General features: G+C 26.0%; 1 protein-coding gene across 4 annotated transcripts in view; it reads right to left on the reverse strand.

Moving 5' to 3' along the window:
- Window positions 1–6837: 6837 nt before the first annotated feature.
- LOC114131970 (calcium/calmodulin-dependent protein kinase type 1) overlaps window positions 6838–26854 on the reverse strand; it is a 327907-nt gene continuing 307890 nt past the window's right edge. For 2 of the 4 annotated variants that reach the window (XM_027997326.2, XM_027997327.2), the window contains 5 exons: window positions 26324–26464; window positions 23368–23494; window positions 21177–21264; window positions 20544–20751; window positions 6838–10395 (listed from right to left, as the gene is read on the reverse strand). In XM_027997326.2, the coding sequence (XP_027853127.1) occupies window positions 10325–10395; window positions 20544–20751; window positions 21177–21264; window positions 23368–23494; window positions 26324–26464 (635 nt within the window). In that variant the 3' untranslated portion in view covers window positions 6838–10324. The remainder of the gene's footprint in view (window positions 10396–20543; window positions 20752–21176; window positions 21265–23367; window positions 23495–26323; window positions 26465–26854) is intronic. The other 2 variants (XM_027997329.2, XM_027997328.2) reach the window with 1 other exon arrangement.

Genomic DNA, 26854 nt, shown 5'->3' on the forward strand with positions numbered 1-26854 from the left:
ATGTTTAATTTAAATATTAATTCATACTTAATGGTTATTTTTAATACTGTCTAATCAATGAAATACTATTGACGAATTTAATTGTTTGTAAAAATTAATTTACTATAGAATATTATTTATTTTTAGACATTAATATAGTAGGTACTCTGCTTGATTAAATATAATAGTTGGATTCATCTTTACATGATTAAAAAAAATAAACATAAAAATATAAAAAATATAAAATATACATTAACAATAATCTACTGGGGAAATGAGTATAAAATAAATTGTTCACCTGGAAAATTATATGAAGTATAAAATAGCAATTCACGTTACACATCAAAAATATATATATATAAATTTCATAATAAGTTTTTGAATACACATAAACAGTTATTAAGTAAAAATGTAGGTAATCTATTACATGGCATTATCTTTCTCCACATTGTGTAGTTACCAGAAAAATCCATTGTTTTAATAATAATATTGTAAAATATTAAATACATATATATAAATACATTATAAGATTCTGGCGATAAATATTGCAAAGTTGTAACAACTTAATATGACAAATATTTTAAAGTAATGAAAGATGGAAATTGTTTATCGTGTATTTATAAATAAATAGTATTAGGTAAGAATGAGAATTATAATTAAAATACTAAAATATTTAATTATATCTTATTTACAGAAAAAAAATAAGATAATTACACTCTACTGTAGATTCGATTATATATTGTCACCCATAATATTAAGGTAACTGTAATGAATATCTGAAATTATAATGCAATAATATAACATTGAAACTACTACGCTTATGGAAACTAGGTATATGAAAAAATATTTTGAGAGTATACAGTATTCCAGTGTGTCAATATGTTAGCAGCCTCTATTTCCAACTATATTTTAATTACTATAAGTAGTCAATTTGTTTATTTTTTATAAATGTCGAAGATTGTTGATTAGGCTTATATAATTTTTAACAATACCACAGCATATTATACTTATTATTAATTATTAAAATATAATGTATACCTACTTAATACTTATCATATAATATTGTTATGGACTTATAGAAGTCAAAACATACATCTTTCATAAATTATGTAAATAGGATTGTGGTATATTTAAAATATAGTTTTTTTTTATTTATGTTGTTTTAATTTGTCAAAAAGGTGAAAAATTACAATTACGATTTCTTAATTAAAAAATTATTAATCGGAGAGATTTGAAATTTATCGCCATTACGTATTAACGTATTATATATAAGTACTATTATTTTATATGCAAAATGAAATATTCAAAATATTTTAAGAGATATAATGTTGTTTGAGAGGCGGATTAAACCGTCGTTTATTTTATACATTATTTTGTGGCTCATCTAAAAGGTTTTGTAAAAGGTAAATTGCGACTAATGAATAAATGATGTACATTGTGCTAGCCATCTCTCTTACATTATTTTGCAAATCTTTTAACTACCACTGTACACTTAACCTACGGATGTAAGACGTATAAGTGCAATATCTAAACATTTTTGGAGGTTTTTAGTTAAGTATAATCTCTATAGCCCGTATAGGAATGTAATATAAATTTACTATCTATTGTACCGACGTATTAAAATTATTTTTTACTTAGAGCGCGGTAAAAAAAAAACTGATTTAAATTTCTATAGACATATATAATATGTATATAAAGGTAAAATGCTTGCGAGTGTGCTTCTATAAATTATTAAATATTTATACTATGGGCTATGGACTATGGGCACCTATAGTCCACATTTATCGAACTGCTTCAGCACCATACAATATCTGAAACCAAATCGAGTAATATTAACATATCATTATTTATCGTTTAAATAAGTAATTTCGTCTATATTGTAACTTAAAATGCTTATAAAAAAAATTTCCTTTACATATTTTTTAGATTTTATATACGTAGTTTCAAAAAGAATTACTTATGAGAATTCGTATACCTATTAAATAATAAATTGTCAAAATTAAGACATAAAACAAAAGGTGTTTATGAATTTCTAACTACAAAATAGTTTGCAATTTTTATTGATTAACAATTATAGGAAAAAAAGAAAATTTTTCATGCCTATAAAAAGTTCAAAAATAGTCGAAATGTTTTAATTTTTAAATAATGAAAAACGATAACTTAAACATTTGGTTAGAAATTTCAAGTATCAATGGTAATTGATATCGATATTGTGCTTCATACAATATAATATATTCATGATATTATCGTGATGTATCTATTTACAATATGAAATCAGTTACAAATCGTATGAAAAAGATTTTTTTTCTATTGTACAAAATGTAATTAATCACTTCAACAGAACCTATTACCAACATAGATAAGATATCGAGTAAGAACACATAGTATTATAAACACAACAAATAATTATATGCATAATGTAATGCACATTGCACATTTATTAGAGCTGTGTTTACATACAATAATTGAATAATATTAATTGTTAGTAATCAATTGTACAATGTCTGAAAGATAGTACATTTGAGGAACTCTGTGTTAAATTTTTAGATTATTCATTTAATGAACTTAAAAATAGTCATATATATACCTAAACTGGAAAAAAATAAAAAAGTTAAAAATTTTAAATATAAAAGTACCTATCTAAAATATGAGATTGTCTTGTAAATGCTAACATGAATACCTATTTTCTATTTTGCTATTCAATAAAAAATTTGATTTACTGTTTAGAAGTGAAAAAGGATTTTCATTAAGAATAAGATCCCCCTTTTTATTATATTTTTGTTTGAGTTTTAATTATATTAGTTAAACAGTTAATAGATTTTTTTTTAATTTTAAAAATTGACTGACACTTCATTTTTGATTTATGCATATAATTTATTCTACCTATGTGGCTATGTATTTATCATAATTTAAAAACTCGAGATTCGATCTACAATTTTAGTAATTTCTGAGTGAATTCATACTATGATTTATTAAAAATTAAAATCTATTATTTTGATTTCGGTCAACTTTTAAAATAGAAAATTTAAAAAAACAATCCAGTTACTTAAAAAAAAAAAAAAATGTAAAATGTAATCTATCCAATACCCATGGGCTATGAGTAATGAAACTCACGCAAAAAATGTCCTCATGAAATATAAGTATTTTTTATAATATATTATAAACATTTATACATCATAATTCATTTGCTGTTGCAGAAGTGCAAGACACTTGATGATTTCAAAATTTTGTCTTTATCTTAATTGTACCGAATTCATAGAAAATTTTAATATAACTCTGACAGAAATGTAGAAAATCTATACGATTTATCCATCTTTCGTGGAATAATCGAATCGTTTCGAATAGGTACTTAGTAATCCTTTTGCTTATAATCGTAAACATTAATAAAATAATCGAATGCAAATTATCAAATCATTTTAAATTTTAATCATCGATTTCTGGTATGAATACTTAGTGGCTGGAACAATTAAGTAGGTTAGTTTAGTACTTAGTATTAGTAGGTACTTAATAATTGATATTATCATAGCTCAGTTCATGAATCACTTAATTTACTTTGTATTTATAATTAAAAAATATTATTTCATAACATTATTTTATGCATTACAGAAATAAAAGTAAAATTACTTTTCTCATAAAATATAATTTAATAATATCATTGATTATGTAATGATTATAGAATAGAGTGAATAGACTAGTCTATAATCAATGATAATATTATTAAGTCGGTATTATTATTTTCATATCTACTTTTATTTCATTCGAATAAATCGTTCGGTTATTCTCATGATTTAATTTTTTTATCGCGGTTTGTAGACTTGTAGTTCCTGTGTCGTAACATTCGTACCCATTACCCAAAAACGTGAACGAATATTATCGAATATCGAACTTCAAGCCGACTTCTCGTTTTTGACCTAACCTAAGGATTCGGACTATAACGGTAGCGCTATTTGTTGGTGTTGTATTCGACTGTTCTACGCACGCTAAAAGCCACCACTGAATTTGGCTGAATCCGATTTCGTCGGCAGATCGCGCTGCTGTATATAATTTTTATATTAATTTTTTCACAATATTTTTTTTTCGATTTTGACATAGGTAATGGGTTGTGTTCACACGAGGACGTGCGCAGGCTATGAGTAAATTGTTCTCATATTATATTATTATCGGCTCTTTGTATCAAAACTATGAACTATTGGATTTTTTTTTTAATGAGCTTTTGATAAATTTAAAATATAAAAAAAAAGTTGCGTACATTAAGGTTTACAATACCTACAATTACACTACAATCAAAAAGAAAAAAAGTAATATTGTTATTAATTTTGAATAATTTCCCAAGTAAAACATTGAATAATTGATTTATCAATACATATTTACAATTATTGACTCACAACAATTATTGTTAATATAATATAAATTATAATACCAATTATAGCACTATATTATACAGTATACACTTCTAGTACACAGTTAATTATTCTAATATTTCAAATTCGCTTTAAAAATATATCTAATCTAAAACCGATCTTGGTAATTTAGGTTTATTTATTACAATATTAATTTTCGGGAAATTTGATTTGAGGTGTTGTGCGTTTCAGCCCATGAAAAATCGCTCAATAAAATCTGAAAAATTAATAATTTGTATTTGTATTTTATGTTTTATGAAAGGAAATTTGCACCAATATTTAATATATATATTTCAAAATATTTATTATTGTCTAATATATTTTTTGTTCATTAAACAAAATGCATAGGTACCTAACACTGTTTTATTGGTTAATGTTTTTATGTAAAATTCGTTGATTTGTCACTATGCAGTAAGCGAATACTAACATAGAGACAGTATACAAATATGGATTTACAATCGGTATCTCGTAGTGCTAAAAAGTAACAATATAATGTTATAACTTTAAACTTATAATACATTTGTCGATTTATATTATACCCAAGTGGCTATATGTTAGGCGTTTTTGAACGATATACCTACATATTTCTAAATTTAATATTTAGAATGAAGCACACTTCGATGCGATTTATTTTTTCTTATCTTGTTTTGGAGCTCATGTTTGAACCTTCGGAGTGTACTCGAGAAATAGATAAATACACCGAATAATATATTTTTTATGTAAAATATAGTATGTCTTGACTGGACCGCAGCTTCTTAATATGGACTGTTCTAGAATAGTAATATTAATAGGCACTAATGGTACAATAACAATATAAATTACTAATGTATTTGAAAATTATTTTCAACAAAATGCTAATAAAACAAATCTATTTGTAATTGTATTATTTAAATTTTTGAAATTCTGAGTTATTGAATTTCAAATGTAGGTACGTAGGTATAGTATAATAAACTCGACTATTTAAAATGAAAATATCATCAACATATACTAACTATATAACGCAGCATTTATCAACCTATGCTACGTGTATCAGTAGTGGTGCGCAGAAAGGTCAAATGTGGTAAGTGAAGAAAAAGACTGTATGTAAACTGCGGCAAAATTTACCTTTTTCTAAAGGTCGATATGAAAACTGCGGCAAAAAAAAAATTAAGATTATACAATCTGCGACAAAACCGATAAGATTCATTATACAAACTGTGGCAATTTATTTTATATACTTTCTATACATACAATATACATATCGTTACGATAACCTATGAACACGTTTATCGTTTAATTTAGTATAATACGTGTTATGACAGCTATTATAGTGTAGAGACTCAGAGTATGAGGCGTAAAAATAAAGAAAAACCAATTTTTAAAATTAAAAAAATTTCATTTTTATTAAAAATTATTTTAAGAATTTATTTTAAATTTAAACAGACATCGCCTAGTGTAAGAAAAAATTCTACTCAGAGGTTTTGTACTTATTTGTACTTCTTGTCATATTTTTTATCGTTCAACGCATGCAAAAGATAGCTTAGATAAAAATGACGTTAAATAAAGTTTATGAAATTATAATTATTTACTTGATGCAGCTTTACGATAAACTTTATTTTTTAATTGGCTTTTAAACAACAATTTTATTGAAATAAATTAAAAATATTATATAAAAATTAAAAAATTATAATTTTTTATGAAAATATTAACATAAATGTTAAATGAAAATTGCATATATCGTATGCATATATGTATATATTTATTCATCTTAGAGTTACAACTAAAATTTTTTTTTTGAAAACTGTTGTTGAGTGAATGATATATATTTTTTATAATATTCTTTAGTTCATCTCGAATACTTGAATATTTTGAAAAGTGCTATGTATTTTTACTTTTGACAAATACATAAACAATACAAAGTATCAAAGATACAATATACAATTTTCCAATTAGAAGTTTAAAGTCGATAATTTAACCTTTTTTACTGCTTCTGATGTTAGATTCAGATACATAAAAAACCACTCAACATTTGAATGTTGTACGATAGCAAATCGTTTAAATTTGTAGTATTGATTTTAAAATTAAATTGGATGCTTACTGTGCACATGTGTACTGTGTTCAGTATATTTAAGAACACTTTACCTATAAGTCGAATATATCGACACTGTGTATGAATGTCCTATGAGTGTCCTATGAGTGTAATCGAAACTTTAGGTACCTATATTTCATTCTGGTTACATATTGGTATCAAATAATTTCCTAAACTAGGGTAAAATAATTAGCAGTAATGGTAGGTATATAACCTCTTTACCACATAATTGACAAATTCATTTAAGTAGCCACAGGCTACTGGCCACTAGCTATCTAAATAGGCGTTAAAGTATTAATTTCTGGATTAAACATATAGTAGGATACAGTAGTATGGTATAGTACTATAGAAGCATATAATATACACAAAGGAAAATAATATACACTCATCTGTAATCAACTAAATTTATTGCACTAAAATTTAAATAATATAATAATAAATTTTGAAAAAAAAAATTGTAAACTACATTTAAATATGTTGCGAAGAACAATTAATATTATTATTACTCATAAATAGAGTGTATATATTATTTGTATTATACTATAACATATAAAAAAAAATCATATTATATATTATAATTAAAGTATAACAAAAATTAATTTAGATGTTTACTAATAATAATTGTAATAAAAATAAGACTTAAATATTTAAAACACAACATAAATAATGTTATGACGACTATATTATATAATATTATGTATTATGATCCGATAAAACTTTACGCTATTATTAAAACTTTAAAGTGACTTACGACATGTTTCCAATTATTTTATTTTATTTTTTTGTGTTTTACGGTAAATAATAATGTCATAGGTATTAAAATATATATAAAACTTATAGTTTGTAATAATATTATTTGTAGTTTTATGATGGATAAATATATTTTATTATTATTACTACTACAGTGGCGTGCTTACTCGGGGCTTTGGCTTGTTTTTTTTTTTATTGGTTTCTCATAATTTATTGTTGAAATAAAACTTCATGTTTTCCGTATATTATGATTTTTAATTTTTTATAAAAGTTAAGTTGGTAATAAACAAGTTTCACACGGTTATGACGGAATATATTATTATGATTAACTAGGGTACCTGCAGATCAACGCGAGAATAATATGTCCGAGAATAGTCAAAAAAAGGAAAAATCTAAGCACGCCATTGAGCGTCATCGGATAGCTGGTACTTTAAACAAAACATGTCGTATGGTCACGCCGAATTTTACTAAAATTTCGGATGGTTAAGTATGGTCCGCGCATTGAAACGGTAAAAAAAGAAAAACCAATCTAGCGCATTATACTAATATCATATTATATATATATTATACATAACAGAGTTATCACAACAGCAATAATTTGAAAGGTAAAAATCCTAAAGAATCAATTTAAAATTTTATGTTATAATATTGTGCGTATAGTAAAAATAAAAAGCGCGTTCTTGTACGACACGTCGAACTAAATAATAATAACAATAACAACGACAACAACAATAATAATAATAATGTATACTACGAATAAAATATAATATTGTGTTATTATTATTGTTAGCTATCGCTGTTGCAGGTCGATATCATTATGATAGTTTGTCGTCGTAGCAAAAATAATAATAATTATTATTAAACGAAGTATCGACAACGAGATGTTATTAAATTTTTAAATTATTACATATTATAATATTATATCACGTGTGTCTATATAATACGCTATGTAGTGACGTAGAAACCATATGTTTAAAAAAATAACAGTATACATAATAATATTATCACTTGAAATACGCGACTTTAGTAAATGACATATAGAAATAAGCGCCAAAATATTACAACAGTACAATATACATTTTTGGTGTATCATATTTTGTTAATTTCGTCAAAAGGCGGTTATTATCAATAAAATTATTAATAAATTGTAGTAGGTAAATGACTAGCTCGCTCGCTGTTAAGAATGCAAAGAATTTAATTCAACATAATACCTAACACGCCTAAAAAAAAAAAAAAAAATGATCTCGTCCGGGTAACAGATAGTTTATCGAATGTTTTAAACGGGGAGTAGAAGTACCTATATTTGAATGTTTGACGCTTGAAGGCAGGTATTTATTTAATATGCCATTAATGTATTCTTAAGCGGTTCAAATAGTGAGCGAGATTCATTTTGCGGACGTATATTTGAGCAACACATACAATTAATCACTTATGTTATATAATCATCCATCATAAAACGTTAATCAGGATGATCCGTAATAGTTTTTTTATTTTTTTTTTATTTTGAAAATCTAATGCAGTTTGTTGCCCACTTATCGTGTACCCGCGTTAAATACAATTTTTATTTGGCCGTCTGAATGATTTATATTTTCGATGAACATTGAGCGTGGTTTTTTCGTAATTAAAAATTCAACATTTTTTTTTACACGAAACTTTAGTATAAGTACAACGATCGGTGGGTGCAATATAATATGTATACCTAGTTTATAATAATTGTATAGTTTTAATGTACATGTCATCATTTTATTATGCATAATAGTCCGAAGTACAAAATTATTATGATGACAACGATAATAATAATAACGCAAATGTCGCTAGTAAGTTTAATTTTTTGAAAATAGTAATATTATGATCATAATAATAATAATAATAATAATAATAATAATAATTAAAAGTTCGAATAGAGTTAACAACAAAATTGTAACGTTAGAACGATAATATATAATATATAATAATCTGTTGTATACATTATACAACTAAACATAATAAATATATAATAAAAGCGGGTGTTTTTTTTTGTTGTTGTAATATTATCAATATCGTATCTATTTAAAATTAAATTAAATTAAAATCGTATTTATCAAATAGATAAATCTATTATCATTATTCGAAAATCGAAAGTACTTTATAATATTACGCATCTGTCTGTACTATTTTTTAGATGCTATAATGTTTTGTAATAATATTATATTGTATTATCACTTCTCGAATATATTATATATTTTACAACGATATATTATACTTTTTATTAATATTAATTGAGTTTTTGTTTTCAGCGTATTATTGAAGTATAAAGTGTTTAAACTTCATGTGTACATAGGTATTAAACAATGTCTGATCACGTTTTACTCGAAAAATGTTTATGTTTTGACAATTAATAGTTATTATTTTGAATTTGAAGCAAAAATTCTACGGAAGCGACGTGGAGCGTTGTATAGTCATAATATATAGGTACGATCGATTTTTAATAATTACACTTACTAATAAATGTGTGTGTGTGTGTGTATATTTAGTCTAATGTCTTTTTTTTTTTTTTAATAATATTGTTAATATTTGTATAATTCTACACGTTTTTATAATTTTTTTCCAATTTTATTATACAACGTCAAAGTCATCTCGATGAGCAAAAATATTTGATTTATTTGATTTACGGCAAAGTGTGTAAATTAAGTTCGCGTATTTTTGTAGGTAATTATAATATTATAATTTATAATATATATTTAATATACAAATATAGGTATATAATATTAACGATACCTATTTATGGTATTATGTACATACATACACCTACAAATTATACAATTTATAAGTACACTTACGTAATATTATAATATATACCTATGGTATATCGTCTCTCTTTTATGTTTTAATACATTTGTATATAGTGACGGGCATTGGGTATAGAGTTTATATTTTATCGATATATAAGAGATATGTGTAGAATTATTCTCGTTAACAAAAAAAAAAAAAAAATAATAAAATAATGATATTTAAAAATTAGAAGAGTAATAATAATAATAATTATGATAATATAATAATATGAAAGTAAACGAGAAATTCTTAGAGTCTGTTAGATTCGGTCATCCCGTTGACCAGAGAGTCCTGGTTGTCCATTCTCGCATCCTGGCTAATTCCTGCTCCGCTGTTCAAGGCCATTCTTTTCATCTGTCGCACCACCGTTGTCGCGTGATATGCTTGCTGCAATCAGTAAACATAGAATGAGTGGATTAGACACGGTTATCGATTGTTATAAGCTAATTGGTTTTGAGTACAGTTCAATTTCAAAAAATATCCAAAAACGATTCCTAGTATAACCTAAATAGGAGGAAAATTAGCTTGATTTTTTTATAGAATTTAATTTGGTTGGTAGTCTTCGATTTTGGTCAAAAGTATTTTAGATCTGAAACAGTAAAAAATACGCTATCCCAAATCATATTTAATACTCACACTAATATAATAGTTTACCACTCATACAATGGAAATACAAATTCATAGGTACCTTGTCAAACATTTGTCATCTCATCTCCTCAAAAAATACCAATTCCCTTTAAGACCTTTTTTTTCATATTTAACATGTTTATATGAAATAAAAAATAACATCTATCACTAAAAATATAAAAAATAATAATACTATTATCCGATAACAGAAAATTGGTATACACTTGTCTAATAAATCATAAGTGAATTGGACAATGGACATATTTATCACTATATTTTTAAACGTGTTATTAATTACGAGCACAATATGTAATTAGACCAGTATTTTTTAGTTGATTTTATCAAACGAAAAAAAGAAACACTACAGCGAATAAAAATGTTATAGGTACTACATAGTATAATAATACGTACCTACCTATATAGAAACACAAACATTGCAATGATTGATTAGGTAGACTTAAAACTAAAATACAATGTAAATTTGTAGTTATAACACATAAATAATATATTTGTTTGTATGTAAACAAGGCATAAATAAAACATGTGAAACTACGCACTATATATTATTGTATAATGTATATAAACTAAGAGGTACACTATAGGCTGTATTACTATATAACACTATTTACTAATTACTGCATTCATCGCAAAACGACCTAGTTAATCAGACAATAAGTGCATGCAAGATTATGCTTTTCTATTAAAAGCTAATTTTTGTCGCGCATTTACGGAGAAAATTGTTTTCGGAAAAGTCGCCATTTACAAGTAACATAATTAATAATCTTGTAATATTCACGTATAACCCAATTTCTTGATTGTATTAAGTTAAAAACTTATTAAGAAATATTGTGTTATACACGAGTGTTCGTCTTATATGATTTAGAAGTTACAAGTTGAATCATACTATTATATTATAATATAATAATATGCTAAATCATATTTTAAAAGTTTAATATTAATTTATATTTTACTCTCTTTAAGTGGGGAAATTATTGTATGAGAATAATAATGGCACTTTAATATTTAACCAGAATCAGATATTATTCTCATCAACATTTTAATCAGTCATTAAATATTCATCATAATACATCATGTGCCCGTTAGCACAAACTGTTCTAATTATTATAGTATAAGACTTTTATACATTTTGTTGTGGATTGTTATAAATAATATATTGTAGTAATGAATTACTATTGAATTACATTTTTGATTTTAGTCGTCTGTAACAGTTGTTACTTTGAAATATTGAATTGTAATGGATTGTTATCAATTAATTAATATTAGTATTTTAATTAATTAATTTGGCGAGTGATCGTCAAAAATAAAAAGAAAAGAAATCGAATTTATTGCGAATTAAAATTATTAAACACAACATATAAAATAATATGCAAATACATTGAATTATATTATAAACGAACACGTGTAAAATACCGTTTAAACAAATCCAATTTAAAAACATAGGTATGCATGTATATGAAAACACGTTTTATATGTGATTTTTGAAATGTGATATATTTTGAAGTATACAACCTATACAAAACTGAAATTCTTTTTCAGAACACCAACACGTATGGTATAACACGTACAAGTTATTCTCTCGACATTTTTAATTCGATCCAACATTCTTTATCAAATTACTTATAATTTTATAAGTAGTTATTTATAATATTATTAATATGTTTGAATGATTTTTGTTATTGTTCATCAATAATCAACGAGTTGGACAAGGATTGTGTGATACTGCAGTTGAGTAGGTACCTGTGCGGTGGGTGACGCAAGGAAGTGGCTGAGCAGCTGACAGTAATTCAAATAAATGAACAGCGTCATTTGATATAAGTCGTTTCTCAAATATCAAGATTTGAACGCGTTCTTTGATTATATTCGTATATTAATGGTTTTTTGTAACTAGTACGTCAAATAGAAGATTTATTATGTAATCTGCGAAATATTGTATCTACAAAAAATATTATAATTTTTGCCATTTTCCACCTTATTAAAATTGAAATTTGCACCACTTTAAAATAATTAAATATATATATTCATCAATCAAGTTAATTTTAATAGATATTATATTTCATGGAAATTATTACTATATACATAAAGTAAAATAAAAAAATGTAAACTAACTGCGTAATCATAAGTATATTATGCACTTTTTCATGTTATTTATTAACGTTTTATGTACCTACTATAACTTAAAATGATGGGCAAATTTGTAGAGGCACTAATTGCAAATTGTTTTTTTTTATAATAATATGTACTTATCTATTGGTGGTGGTGCAAATTATAAGTTCTAAAAATGGCACGAAATACCATCTTCCCGAAAAATTTATATCAGATAGATCAGTTTATTGATAATTGGTTTGAAAGGAAATTATACAAATAAGTAACCCGAATAAAAATTTTTCCACGTATGAACACTGCATAAATAGGTACACATTATTATTTATAGTGATAAAAAATTAAGTAATAGGTACCTACGAATAATATTGGATTTTTGTTTTACGTTTAAAGGTCGAGCTGTGGTTAAAATTGTATAGGAGTATATAAATCAAATGTCATAAGTGCATTTCCGTGTGAATTATGGCACCGATTATATTTACATAAAAAATTTATATTTTGTAGGTAGGTATCTACTATCTATATAACTAATACTGTAAACAGCATCGACGTGTATACGTGTACATAGCAAGTGTTAAAATTGTATATGAATAAAATACGACGTGAGTTTACTTATACATAATGTACTATTATATAGAGTGGGTCATCTTGGTGAATAAATATATATCGCATTTAAATTAATAATAAGTACATAGGCTTAAAAAAAAAACCAAAAACATGAAATATTTTGTTGGCCTATAGTCGACCAGGACCAGGATAAAATAGTTTCAAAATTATTTTTTCTTTCTAGAGCCCATTAAATACAATTCAGGGCGGAGTAACAATTCAGGATTTCTATATCAAAAATAAGTTCTAAACACATAGAATATAATATGGTGTACGTGATTGATTACAATACGTTGCAAACTTGTAACAACGTTAAATATTATACATAATTTATGGTTAATACGTATGCGTTACACGATTTACATAATTTACTATACTGTCTTTACAATAATTTATGTAAGTAATTATAATACACATCACCTACAATAATCGATCCGAGTTGATGGTAAAACTAGCAAATAATTTAAAATTTAAAGTTTCTACCAAATGTTGTACCCACGTATGTAGTCTAAAGTTAGAAATCTGAAATGGAGGAGCTGTATCATAACTTCAGAAAGTTATAGATACGATTTGACAACAATATTAACAATTTTATTTAATTTATGTATTTTGAGATATACATATGAAATAATATTATACATAATACATACAATTTCAAAAGAGAAGGGGTCGCGGGATTCCCTTTATATAGGTGTTTGAGAATATAGATTATTACTACCGTAGTCTGTTTTTATTTTATTTAGATTCAAGAGATCGATTTCGATTTAAACTCAGATATAAGAAACAAATTAAAACTACGAAGTTCAACTATATGGATTGAAATCAAAAATATTTCTTTTCAAGCGAATCTTATAAATTTTAATATATAAACATTATATTGTATGTATAAAACTTCGATATTGGAAAATGTAGGTACCTATATATTACACCTGTCTTTTTTAAATGACGTATATCAAATTTTTTTTTATTTGAAACAATATATTGTAAATAATGTAAACTAATTGATAATCACAAAGTTATTTTTTTTAATACGATTAATGTGCATTTTTTTTTTTACAAAAGTTAAATTATTGTTACAATACAATGCTGTAATTTATATGCAGGTGTTTGTATAATATTTTATTTGACAAATCTATATTATCGCTTGTCCGCCAACAAAATACCACGATTAAAAAATGTAATCACTCGAAATTTTATGTAACAGTACATTAAATTCAATTGGTGGATTTTAAGAAATTTATTTATTTTTTGCAGTGCGTAGTTTTAGATTCGAAAACAAGATACACGCTACTCACCTTAATAACCTACATACATTGTATCGGCCAACTAACACAAATATTGGTATTAATATTAAAAAAAAATATATCGAGAATAACCGTCACAGTTGTTGTTTAAATAGAATATTTTACAACTATTTTTGCATTTCAGAATGAGAAACTTACGTATTATAGGAATGCATAAACTCAATATTTTTGAATATATTATTAATTTGTTGTTATATTGTTCAGGAAAAATAAAAATCAAATTTATTTTCATTCGTCTCAGTTTTGATAATACGAAGTTTTTCGTTTCAATTGAGAGGATTTAACTCATCAGAAGTCTGCCTTCTCTAATTTAAAATTTAAAATCACACTTCAACGTCTGGACTTTGATCTCGTAACTCGTAAGACAATTCATTGAATGCTTAATGAAATTCGTAAAATTTAAATTATATACATAAACCTAATAAACTTTAACTATAGTTCCAACACTGATTGTGTATAGTTCAAAATAGTTTGCTCATGATTACTATTCGAGGATTTGATGTATAATGTAATGGAAATAATTAAAATATTTGATAAATTTCATAACTACATACATTGATGCTTGACGGTAACGTATGACGTTTTAAATTAGAATTTACGGCGTACGGTTTGATACTATTATGTATAGTTCATTGTTGTAAAACAACTATTCGAATAGAAAATTGTTTCTGTTTTAGTTCTTCGTAATATATAAGTAATTGTATTTATAAACATGGTATTATTTTGCATAATATAGTATATAATAAGTAAGAATCATGTCATACTATCTACATAAAATAGAAATTGAATTTTGATGTACTTTCATTTTATTTTGGAATGCATATAAATGTAACACACTAAGCGCAGGAATTAAACAACAATGACAAATCGCATGCAATTTAGTTGTTGTTATTCGTTATCATTTTTCGAATTTTTAAAAATATTTTTACGATCAAAGTTGACTCAACTTTCTATTTATATGATATATTTGAAAAATTTAAAAATTTTTATTTTCTGGCTTTTGATAGTATACAAATAGAGTCGGGCGTTTGGCTGTCTCGTAGTGATAATCTCCGTATATGCCACAGGTACATTTACTGATTTTTAAGAAACAATAAACTGAAAATTAAATTATTTTTGAATAATCCATTACTCATTCAGATAATTAAAAAAAAAATAAATACATAATTTCATGTGAAATAATTGTTTGACTTTTTACATTAATACTTTCATAAACTTCAAAACCTCTAGGCTCTAATTTTAAAAACATTGTATTGACAGAGAAAAACACGCAGTAAAACAGAAACGCAATGTGGTAATACAGTAAAATAATTTAATTTTATTATTCGACAAATAAAAATATCGACGAATTTGCTTTTGAACGAAAATATTTTTAATGTGATATTGTTAGATGGAAAAAAAATTCTTTAGGCCAACCAACACGCGTATTCTTTCGGTACTGCTGTTGGCATCGCACAGATGACGCCACTATATTATTACGTCAACCGCACTACGTCGGGAGTGCGTGTTTTTAATTTCGCTTCCAAAGTTTTGGTAGCTGTTTTCATACGATTATTTATTTATTAAATGAACTCGGTAGTGGACTTGATTTCAATAATAAGCCACGCGTATACAGTATACAGTAATTTGATAAAGTTTTGAGTCTGTGTGTCGGTCTAGTGGAATTCGGCTGCCATGTCGGGTTAATCGGATTTGTTGTGTATAGTTACACATAGGAACCCCACATGACCTAGTGTGCCAATTTATACACAAATTACACATTATATGTTTTACACGAATTGATACATTTGATGGCCTTCGATAATGTTGTATGTCAATTTTTGTATTTTTTTTTTTTTTAAAAAAAAACGTACCCAGTTTATAGAAGGAACTCGTAAATATTAATAAGTTACAACGCAACTGTTTTGTAAAAAAAAAATTTATTATTATTTTTTTTTATATGGCAATATATATTTATGTTATTTCATGATTTGGAGTATGATATTTTTTTTTAAGTCAACATTTTTATTAATGACCACCGAATATTGATATGCATATAATGATTTTAAGGATAAATGATAAATGATGAATGAAGTAACGGACAATTGTAAACAATTTTAGAAGGGTGCCCCATATAGTTATATACGAATTGAGAGTAGTCATCATAATTTGCGAAGGAAACTAATTTAAACAGAAATAACAATTCCAGGATAGCACATAATTTTCTTTTTATAAAATACTTTAATATGTAATATAATATATTTAGTTTAGAATCTTGTACTTACCCAGTCTAGTGTAAATTATGGGTTAGTAAAATATATATATGTATGTAGTTGAAAGTAATACGATTAATGAGAAATATAATTAAACATTTTTTTTTTAAATTATTATTTATTGCGTATATTTGGCATGATGAAACGATACGCGAAAATAAATTTTGTATACGAATATACGATTATATATGAATCACAAGTAAGTACAAAAGTATATAAGTTAGTTATAATGTTTTGTATTCATAACAAATTATAACCGTATAATTTTTGTCTTTAGACCGAAATTGGAACCAAACAAAATCTAGTTGGTCACGTACTTCAATTACACAGTAAGAAATATGTTTTACTTATATTAGTAATAATTGTTCTATTGTAGAATTTAATAGTAGTTTCACAATTTTGTCTGCATTATCGTCATAATTAACGGGTATATTTGCATGTCAATTCACGTGGATAAATTGGTTAATCGTCGGGGAAGGAGAAAAGGAGAAATATTGCCTCCTCCTAAAGTTAAGCATTTTCCGGATTGAGAAATATGGTAAAAAACATGCGGTGTTTGTTGTGGTAGTATCAAGAAAGTATTCGTACAGAATATTATCTACTTACCTATTTGATACAATTTTATTGTACGAGCAAAAGTTTAACGTGTTCGTTTGCTTATAGAATTCATAATATATTGTTGCGAGCAACGATTTTGGAACTTATTGAGATTTAACAATGTACTTAAAGTTGATAAAATCAATCTGCGGATACTTTCGTATATAATTTTTCGCTAAAATGATTTTCTATCTTGTTAAAAAATATATATATATATATAAAAAATAAATCTTGGAAAAATTCCGTCGTTGGGTTACTTTTGTTATAATTAAATCGGGCACGTCATTAAAAAAACTCATAAAATACACATATATCTTACGGAGCCACAAAAAAATAGCAGTTGTGTGTAACTTCAAAGTTGAAATCCCTAAGCATGCTTTAATACGCAGAATTAAATTTGTTCTATGAACTCGTTTGTGATCTTTTATTTGAACAAATTAACTTCCTAATCAATGTTTTTATGTATTGTTCAGTACTCACTTATGGGGTACGTTATTTATCTCTACAAATATAGGATTCGTAAAAAGAAAATATTATTACCGAATGTTACGAGCTAAATAGATTTTTTGGCAAGCGAAGACAACCGCGATATCTAGATAATACGGTAAAGAGATAAAATATTAATGTTATTTCCAAGAAAAAAATGTATCTTAATTTTTGTGATTTTTTTTAACATTAATAAGAAACTGATAATGAAATATTAGATGGCATATTTTGTTATATCATTCACAAAAAAATAATTATATATATGTTGGATCATTATCAATCTATATAAGTAGGTAATATGTAATTAAAATATTAAAAAATATTGCTATAAGAAAATAAATCGAATTATAATATAATAAGTAGGTAACTTAAAACTAACATCTGACTACAATTTGTGCAATTTTTTACTGTAAAATAAATATACCTTATTTTAATATTAGTAATTACCTTCTACATTATAATATTATGCTATACTGTATAAAATAGAATGTGTTATTAGAGTTTTTTTTTTTAATTAAAGTATCAAGAACTTAATCGCCTTGATCTATAACAATATTGTTAAAAATAAAATTCGTACACATTCTATGACAGAAACTGGAAACAAAATTATTTTTTATTCACGTCAGAAATGGTCTCGTTTATCTACACGGTAATATATGAGAGGTACAATAGGCATACATATATAGGTAATTATATATGCAACCCTTGGGGGTATTTGTGTATAATGATGCGGAAGGCAAACTATATCATATAATTAATCTCACAGTTTGGATACCAAAATACGCCTTTAAAGTTAAGTGACGTCCCTACCTGCTTTTCAAGGGCTTTAAAATATTTAGGCAAATTTAATGCAATTTTAAGAACATTTAAGTATGTTTAAACACTAATTTAAATTAACTTTAAAGTGATCCCACGTTAGTAACAATTTTGTTTGTAATTATGGTTACATGCGATAACTATATGGTTTCAAGACTTAAAAGTAATAGAACCGACTAAGGTAATACAGTTATTGATAAGAAATCATACGTAGGTACACTTTTAAAAGTGGATGATATAGACTGCTGCAGTTTCGTTTTAATAATAACATTAATGCAATATCAAAAAACTAAAGTTTAAGTTTTTAAATTTTTATAAAGAAAATTTGGTTTCGCAGTTAATATCATAATCTGAGTTGCTAAACCTCGTAACTCGCATATATTAGTATCATCACTATGGTATATATTATATAAATATTTAAAATTCACATTATAGCTGTTTTTAGGTATAAGTACCAGATTTTATTATTTCAATTTTTCTCTGCACGATGCTTTGGTACGATGAACTCACTATTTACTAGAAATAAGGATTTGAAGTGCAGAGAAAATCGTGTTATATTTGGGTTATAAATTGGAAAAATTGACTTTAGTTGCTACATATTTTTTTTTTTTAAAATAGATCATGAAATAATTTTATAAAAAGCAATTCAAAATATTAAAAACAGTTATTTGTAAAATTTTATATTCAATTAACGAGTCTTGATATCCGTCAATGAAAATTTAAATAATTTCATTTTTGAAAAATAACATAAGTAGGCGTGTGGAAAACCCATTAAGTTATTCCAACGAAGCAGTATCTTTAAAATATTCAAAAATATGTAATGCATAAATTCGCGTTCTATAATTATCTATACCTAATTTAAAACGTATTCAAAACGTTAAACGTATACGTTTATACATAATACTAATTTGCAACTCTTTACATTGCATGTTCACGTCCAATATGGGTACGTAAATGAATGAAGTTCCGAGTGTATCCTTCACCACAAGATATTATACTTAAAACTCTAACTATAATACTGCCAGTTTCTGAATGGCTGATTCTTAAAACTATGTATATACCTATGTGCACATATCATAGGAATTAATTTTGTTTTTAAATTATAGCCATCTTGTACACGTAGGTGCGCTATTCTATATTATTATATTCAAAGGTGGGCAATGGAAATGAACAATTCAAGTCGATTAAAGTTAAATGAACACATGCTGGTTAATTTAGAAGTTAATATAGAAAAAATATTAACTTAAATCGGTTAAGAAGAAATAAATATATTTTTTTAACCAGTATACGTGGATTATATCAGAGTATTCTGTGTGCTCATTAATCATACCATAGTATTATTTTATCGAAATAAATAAGACTGTAACACAGATTATTTATACTAAAAATAACGTACACGGTAGTATAAAACTAACAATTTCAAATACATTTTTTATATTAACTCGATGGATCGTTTTTAAATCGACTGAATAAAAAGCAAAGTTATTAATTCTCAACAGTCGACTAAACCAGTCAAACCTTTTAACTCGGCAGTCAATGCCCACCTTTGATTATATTATATTATGCAATATTATGTGTGTTCATCTACGTGGATTCAAAATATACATTCACGAAAGCCGGATCATTGTCAAACGCAACACGGATTATTGGCAGTCGCTGGGTAACAACACACGCACACACGCACATACCCACACACACACACGCGCGCGCTATTTGTTTTTTCTACCTTCGGTGCCATAGCCATTATTATCTTGGCCATGATCATTGTCACCGTCACAATCATCAATCTCGGCTTCCTCTACAATCGTAGCACACTTCTGTCTGTTCGGCACTCCTGCCGCAGCAGGCAGCAACGATGATGCGTCCGACACTTCCGACACGTTCATCGCTAACCTCTGCATTTTATGCACCATGGTTATGGCGTTCATTAATTGCTGGAAACATCATCATCATCATCTTAACGGTAGTTTTAGTTGCAATTTTATTTTCTACTCCGTCCAATATCGGATATGAGCCGATCTACGTACGCATAGGTATAGGTAATAATAATATCTAATATATTATATTATAATATAGGTACTATATAATATGTTTTATATAATAATTACGATGCATTAAATGACACAAAACTGTCCAAATGTTGTATGATGAGGTTATGGCGTATGAGATGATTAAGGGTAGATACAGGACACAAACGACGACATTTACATACTGTCTGCCGTGTTAGAAGGACGACAAAAACTGCGTTGGTAAGGTTGGGAGGGGTAAGGTTGTGCTGTGGCGCAGAAGATTATTTGTTATTAATATACGAGTGATGTACAGACTACGATGAGTGGACCGATAAGACGCGGGTACGTACCTTCCATCTGGATTTGGCGAAGTTCTTTTTGAGCTGTGCCGAAACGGTTCCGTGAATGTTCTTGCTGCTGGCCGCGTTACCAGATATCCTGAAACGCATAAGTCGCATTAATTCCGTTACAAAAATAATAACATTGAGGTATACATAATATGTATATTATTACGTGGTGTTTTACAAAAGAAGCCGGAAAAAATGCAAACCAAAATATTATTGAAAGAACAAACATCTATTAAAAAAAACTTAAATATATAAAACCCGTACCTACAACAATAAATTTCGACTAAAATCGAAAACGTTTCCACGTCGATACGTTTCCAAGAATATCATACAAACAATATGAATTGGAAAAACGAGAACAATTTAATGCGTATAGAAATACAAATGAGTAAATAACGACAGAAAACTAAAAAAATATTAAAATAATAATGATAATAATTGTCGTTTTATAATGGCTTCCATTCGTAGGTACACGTGTTTATTGGACACTCCAAAAATACGACGTTCGTATAATAATAAACAATATTTTTTTCATTTCATTTTATATTTAGATTTTTCATACTTTTGCTTATTTAACTAGAAAATTATAAAATTATAATGGTTTTAAATGTTTGTAGTTTTATATTTTCTGTTAAGAAAAAAAATCCATCATTACTCTGATTTCAGTTGAACAGCCAATTTCCGGTGTATTCCGCGTATATAAGATATTAGTAATTAGTTGTCAATCATTTTTACACAGACATACACTCACAAATACCAACTACCTAAACAGAAACTAAACTTTTCCAAGTCCCATAACGGAACAACCACTCCCGAAACATAGCAGAAATATAAAATAACATTAATAATGAAAAATACCTATAGTTAAGTGTACAGGAAAAATAAATAGTTTTTGTAGATTATTTTTAATCATTTAAATGACTTGGATTAATATAATTTTAATTACAACTATTATTGATTTGAATTCGAATTAAAACTATAATGCTTTATTAAAGATGCTATAGGTAAAGTAGAACTAATGTATTTAAAATAATTTTTTTGTATTTTCATGTTATATTTTTTCACCTATCTATCAGATAAACGAAATCTTAAAAGCATTATACGATAAGTATCTATTTTTAATGTAATATTTGTGTCGTATCGTTACAGTGTTACATTGCGTCGGTGTATAACCAAAAATTGAGCTTTAAGAACTCGTGCAATGCACATTTAAATTTTTTAATATTATCCCATCCCTATTCTACAACTATTATATAATCGATATATTTGTGTGTATGAAAAACGTCCAATACGTCTATTACCTATAATGCAATCGTATATGTATAAATGATGTAACTGAAACAACTGACATAATATGTAATAAAAATCTATGTACCTACGTAATAACTTTTGTTGATTTTTTTTTTTAAAGTTGTTTCTGACACTCGTAATTATATTAAAAAAATATTGGTTAGAACAAAATTATAACGTAGGTACAAAGTTGATGAATTAAGTTTGTTAGTGATTTCTATCCTGTAAATCCTGTACATATGTGTATATATGAAAAGCAAAAACGGGAGTATTCGTATTTTATGTATAGACACTATAATATAATAAATCATAATATTATACGGACGGAACTCGTTAATTTCGTGTTTACATTTTTGCAATCACGTCGGTCGCTGCAGTTGTCGTGTTGTTGATTTACATTTTCCGATGTAACTGAAACTGTTATGTTATGCGTAACAGCTACAGCGCCCGCAGAATTTATAATAGTACTGTTTTGAATATTATTGTGTTCGAGCTTGTGAGTAAAACAACACACTAAAAAATCCTCAGAATGCGCCTTTTAAAGGTTTGAAATAACAATGAAATCTCATATTTACCTAACCTTTGAGATTATAAGACACATTTTAAGATCCGAATTCGTCGAAAACATAGTTATTCATTATTAACACATTTTTATGCAAAAGTTTACTGCGATCGCGTTGCTGTGTGGAGCGTAAAAATATTCCATCGAAATGTGTGTAACATTATGCGTTTTCCATTATGAATTTTTTGAAATTTTTATTGTAATATGTTGTATCAGATTATGGCCATCGTGCAGTTTAACAGCAACAACTCGTTAAGGAGTGTGAGTAATATTTAGACGTAGGTACTGCAGTAAAACGAACGGAAAATTAATGAATCCTTTGATGTTTCTGTTTGCACTTACCATGGATGAGCCAGTGCTTCACGGCACGTGTAACGTTTGTCTGCGTCAACACACATCAGTTGTCTTATAAAGTTTTTCGCCGAATCGCTAATGTCGTCCCAGTATGGAGAATCGAATTCAAATTCACCTGTAATAATAATAAAGGTACACTCAAAATTCGTTTTAGATTTATTCAATATTTTTTAGTATATGGTTTATATCTGTATAGTGTCATGAAATCGTTCTTTTGAATTTCTTAAATAAACGTTAGAGGGAAAAATAACGCTTAATTACAATCAACGTGTTTTATTAATTTAGAAATCATATGCAGAGAGAGGTTTAAATGGATTTTTGTAAAATTAATGAGCAATGTTTATATGGCGTTAGTTACTTTTCACGAATTAGATAAATTAAAATAAAAAAACTGGTGAAGTCACTTGGCTGTTGTGGGCTGTGGTTAAGAGAGTACATTATGTTGTATCAAATAGATACACGACATTTCGAACTTTTTTTTTGTTTTTCTATAAATAATGGTAAAATTATTGTTTTTAACACAAAATGATTGAAATTGTTACGATATCTATTAGAATTATCAAAAATTTTTTACATTAATCTAAATTCTAAAATATAGAAAATTTACATTTTTTTATCGGCATTTAAAGTTAATGAAATTAGATATTAACAAATGATAACAAAAAATACCTCTTTTCACCTACAATATTAGTAATTTTGTTTTAGTTTAAGTATTATTAATTGAAGTAATTTAAAGCCATTTATAACTACAATTAAATAATAAAATTGTAGTTATATACGCAGAATGAAATTTTCAAAAAATATAGACTAATTTTAAACTATTCATATTATAAGTTGTCTATATGTGTCTATTTATTTTGTGTTATTGTACATACCTATTTTAACAAAAATTTGTTTTTGATAAAATTAATTTAATCTACCAAATTACAAATAGAAAAATAAATAATAACTTGTAATAATTAACATATAAGTTATAAAATATTCTTAGAAGTTGAAGTTGACACACCATCTTCACCACTTAGAATGGTTATTCGTATCTCGTATGTAATGATTTACCATTACCATTAAACTCAAATTTCACTACCCATTACAGTGACCTATTTACTCATTGACAAAGTACACTCATAACATAAATTATATATTCTCCTGATTTCTTACTTTTGATCTTCCAAAGAACAAACTAGATTCAATTTGTTGATAGAAATTTTTTCCATCATGAAAAGTGTTTCTCAGATAAAAAAAAACAAAACACACAATTTTAAAACCAGCAATCCATTTATCGCTTAGCTCAAAATTTAAAATACGATGTTTTAAACTTAAGAAGCTTTGAATAAGATGATTACTGAAACGATATTCTTATAAATAACTGGACTCTATAAGTTTTTGCTGATAAGTAAAACCCTTTTAAATTTTTTTTTTGAAAAATATTGTTAAAATCCAATATTTGTGAAAATATCTAAATATCTAATAAATTTCATAAATCGTTAATATTTTTGGCACATTAGAGATTCTATTAGTTTATGGTTTTTGCCAAGTTTATGGAGGAGAATTTTTAGTATCATTTAAGAGGTTTTTGAATGGCTGGTATTATAATATTATTATACATATTTAATAAAGAAAATATTTTATAAAAAGTTTATAACAGATAACACATAGGAGATAACAAATTTTTTAATTATTTTTCATTCACTCTACCGACGGGAATAATCAAATATAAAACATATATGAAATATTATAAAATTATAGTTTATTTTTTCGTGAATTCATAGCCTCAAAATCGTAAATTTGGTATATAAGTGGTTTTTTGTGTTAATAACGTTATTATTACATGGTTTTGATTTGAATATTGAACGGTATACATTTTACTGGTATCAAGTGTTAGAATGATTAATTTTACTGAATCAAATGAAAAAAAAAATATTATGTATGGGTGCTGGTTGAGATTGCGGTTTATCAGTCACTTATAAAAATGATTACAAGCACTTACCTACAGCAATTGTTTGTATATTCAATACATAGATAATAATATACGAAGTACAAACATCATTTACAGTACTTTAATAAAAATAAGAATAAATAATATTTATGTTGTATATTTGAAGGATTTTGTTATGTTATACTTAACAATTTTTATTTTCATATTAACCCGATTAAATTATAATTAACTGATTACCAATTAATTTTTTTAAGAATATTAAGAAGCCATCAGTTTTTAAGAAACAAATATATCTTATATAAAATTACATGCAAATAAGAGTAGTTATTTTTACTTTTATAGGTTATAAATTAACTATTTAGTTTTTGTATTTTTTCTCTGTCCTTTTTATAAAACGTTTAAAAATGTATTAAGATTGATGATGTTTATGTTTTAAAAAATTTATGTGATTATTATTAAATTTTACATATTAAATTTAATGATATTTCGGGGTTATGTATGACTGCATATATATTTTAGTATTTTAAGTTCCATATTATGCTTATAAGTATATATTTGATTGTTTGTTCATCGATGAAGCGGAAAAGGTATGATTATATGAATATTGCGGATAGGAAGGCGTGTCCACTCGATAGTTAGAAACCACGTTTATGTTTCCGATAAAACCACATAATGTTGGTTTTGTGTGTCAAAAAGTTACATCGTAGATGAATGTCATATTTTATAGTGTACACAAGTAAAATAAATGAAAAAAGTAGATACGTTAAAATTTCGGATCTGATGGCAAAAATATAACACGTACAATAAAATATTTTGTGATTTTGTTAGGACGTGTATTTGAAAAATTTGTTGTTCACTGAAATATGATTCAAATAAATGTTTTTAAATATATTTATATTTGAATGCATACAGATTTATATACACCTGCACGCACAGACCTTTCCTATTTGATTTGCGCACGAAATGACAATATATCACACGCACAAGTGACTCGACAATATGATTTACCTTTTAAGATTTGAGCGAAGAGATTCGCGTCGTTTTCATCGTAAAACGGCGGATATCCGCACAGCAATATGTACGAAATAACACCGATGCTCCAGACGTCCACTGCTTTCCCGTAGGGTTTCTGAGCCAATACTTCCGGAGCTGAAAAACGAAATGGGAAAATAATAAACATTAGAACGTTATTAAAAATATAATAATACTTTATATGAAAATACGTCAACAATTTGTTTAAACAAATAAAAACGATTTGTTGTGTTGTAATGTCATGTTTTAAGGATACCTTAATGTTTCGTTATTCATCAATTTTCTAAGAATAAGTTTGATTATAATAATGATTGTTTGACTAACGTAAAAAATAAAAACAAGAATAACAAACAGTTTTCAATGGAATTCAGATCTTTTTTAGTCGAAATTCTAAAATCTGTCTAACTTTTAAGTAAATTATTTATTTACAAATGATTTACCTATTCACATTTTGTTTTGTTTTGTTTTATTAAATTTAATATTAAAAATATTATTAATATAATATTT

Source organism: Aphis gossypii, chromosome X, assembly GCF_020184175.1.
Source record: "Aphis gossypii isolate Hap1 chromosome X, ASM2018417v2, whole genome shotgun sequence".
Taxonomy (NCBI): Eukaryota; Metazoa; Arthropoda; class Insecta; order Hemiptera; family Aphididae; genus Aphis; species Aphis gossypii.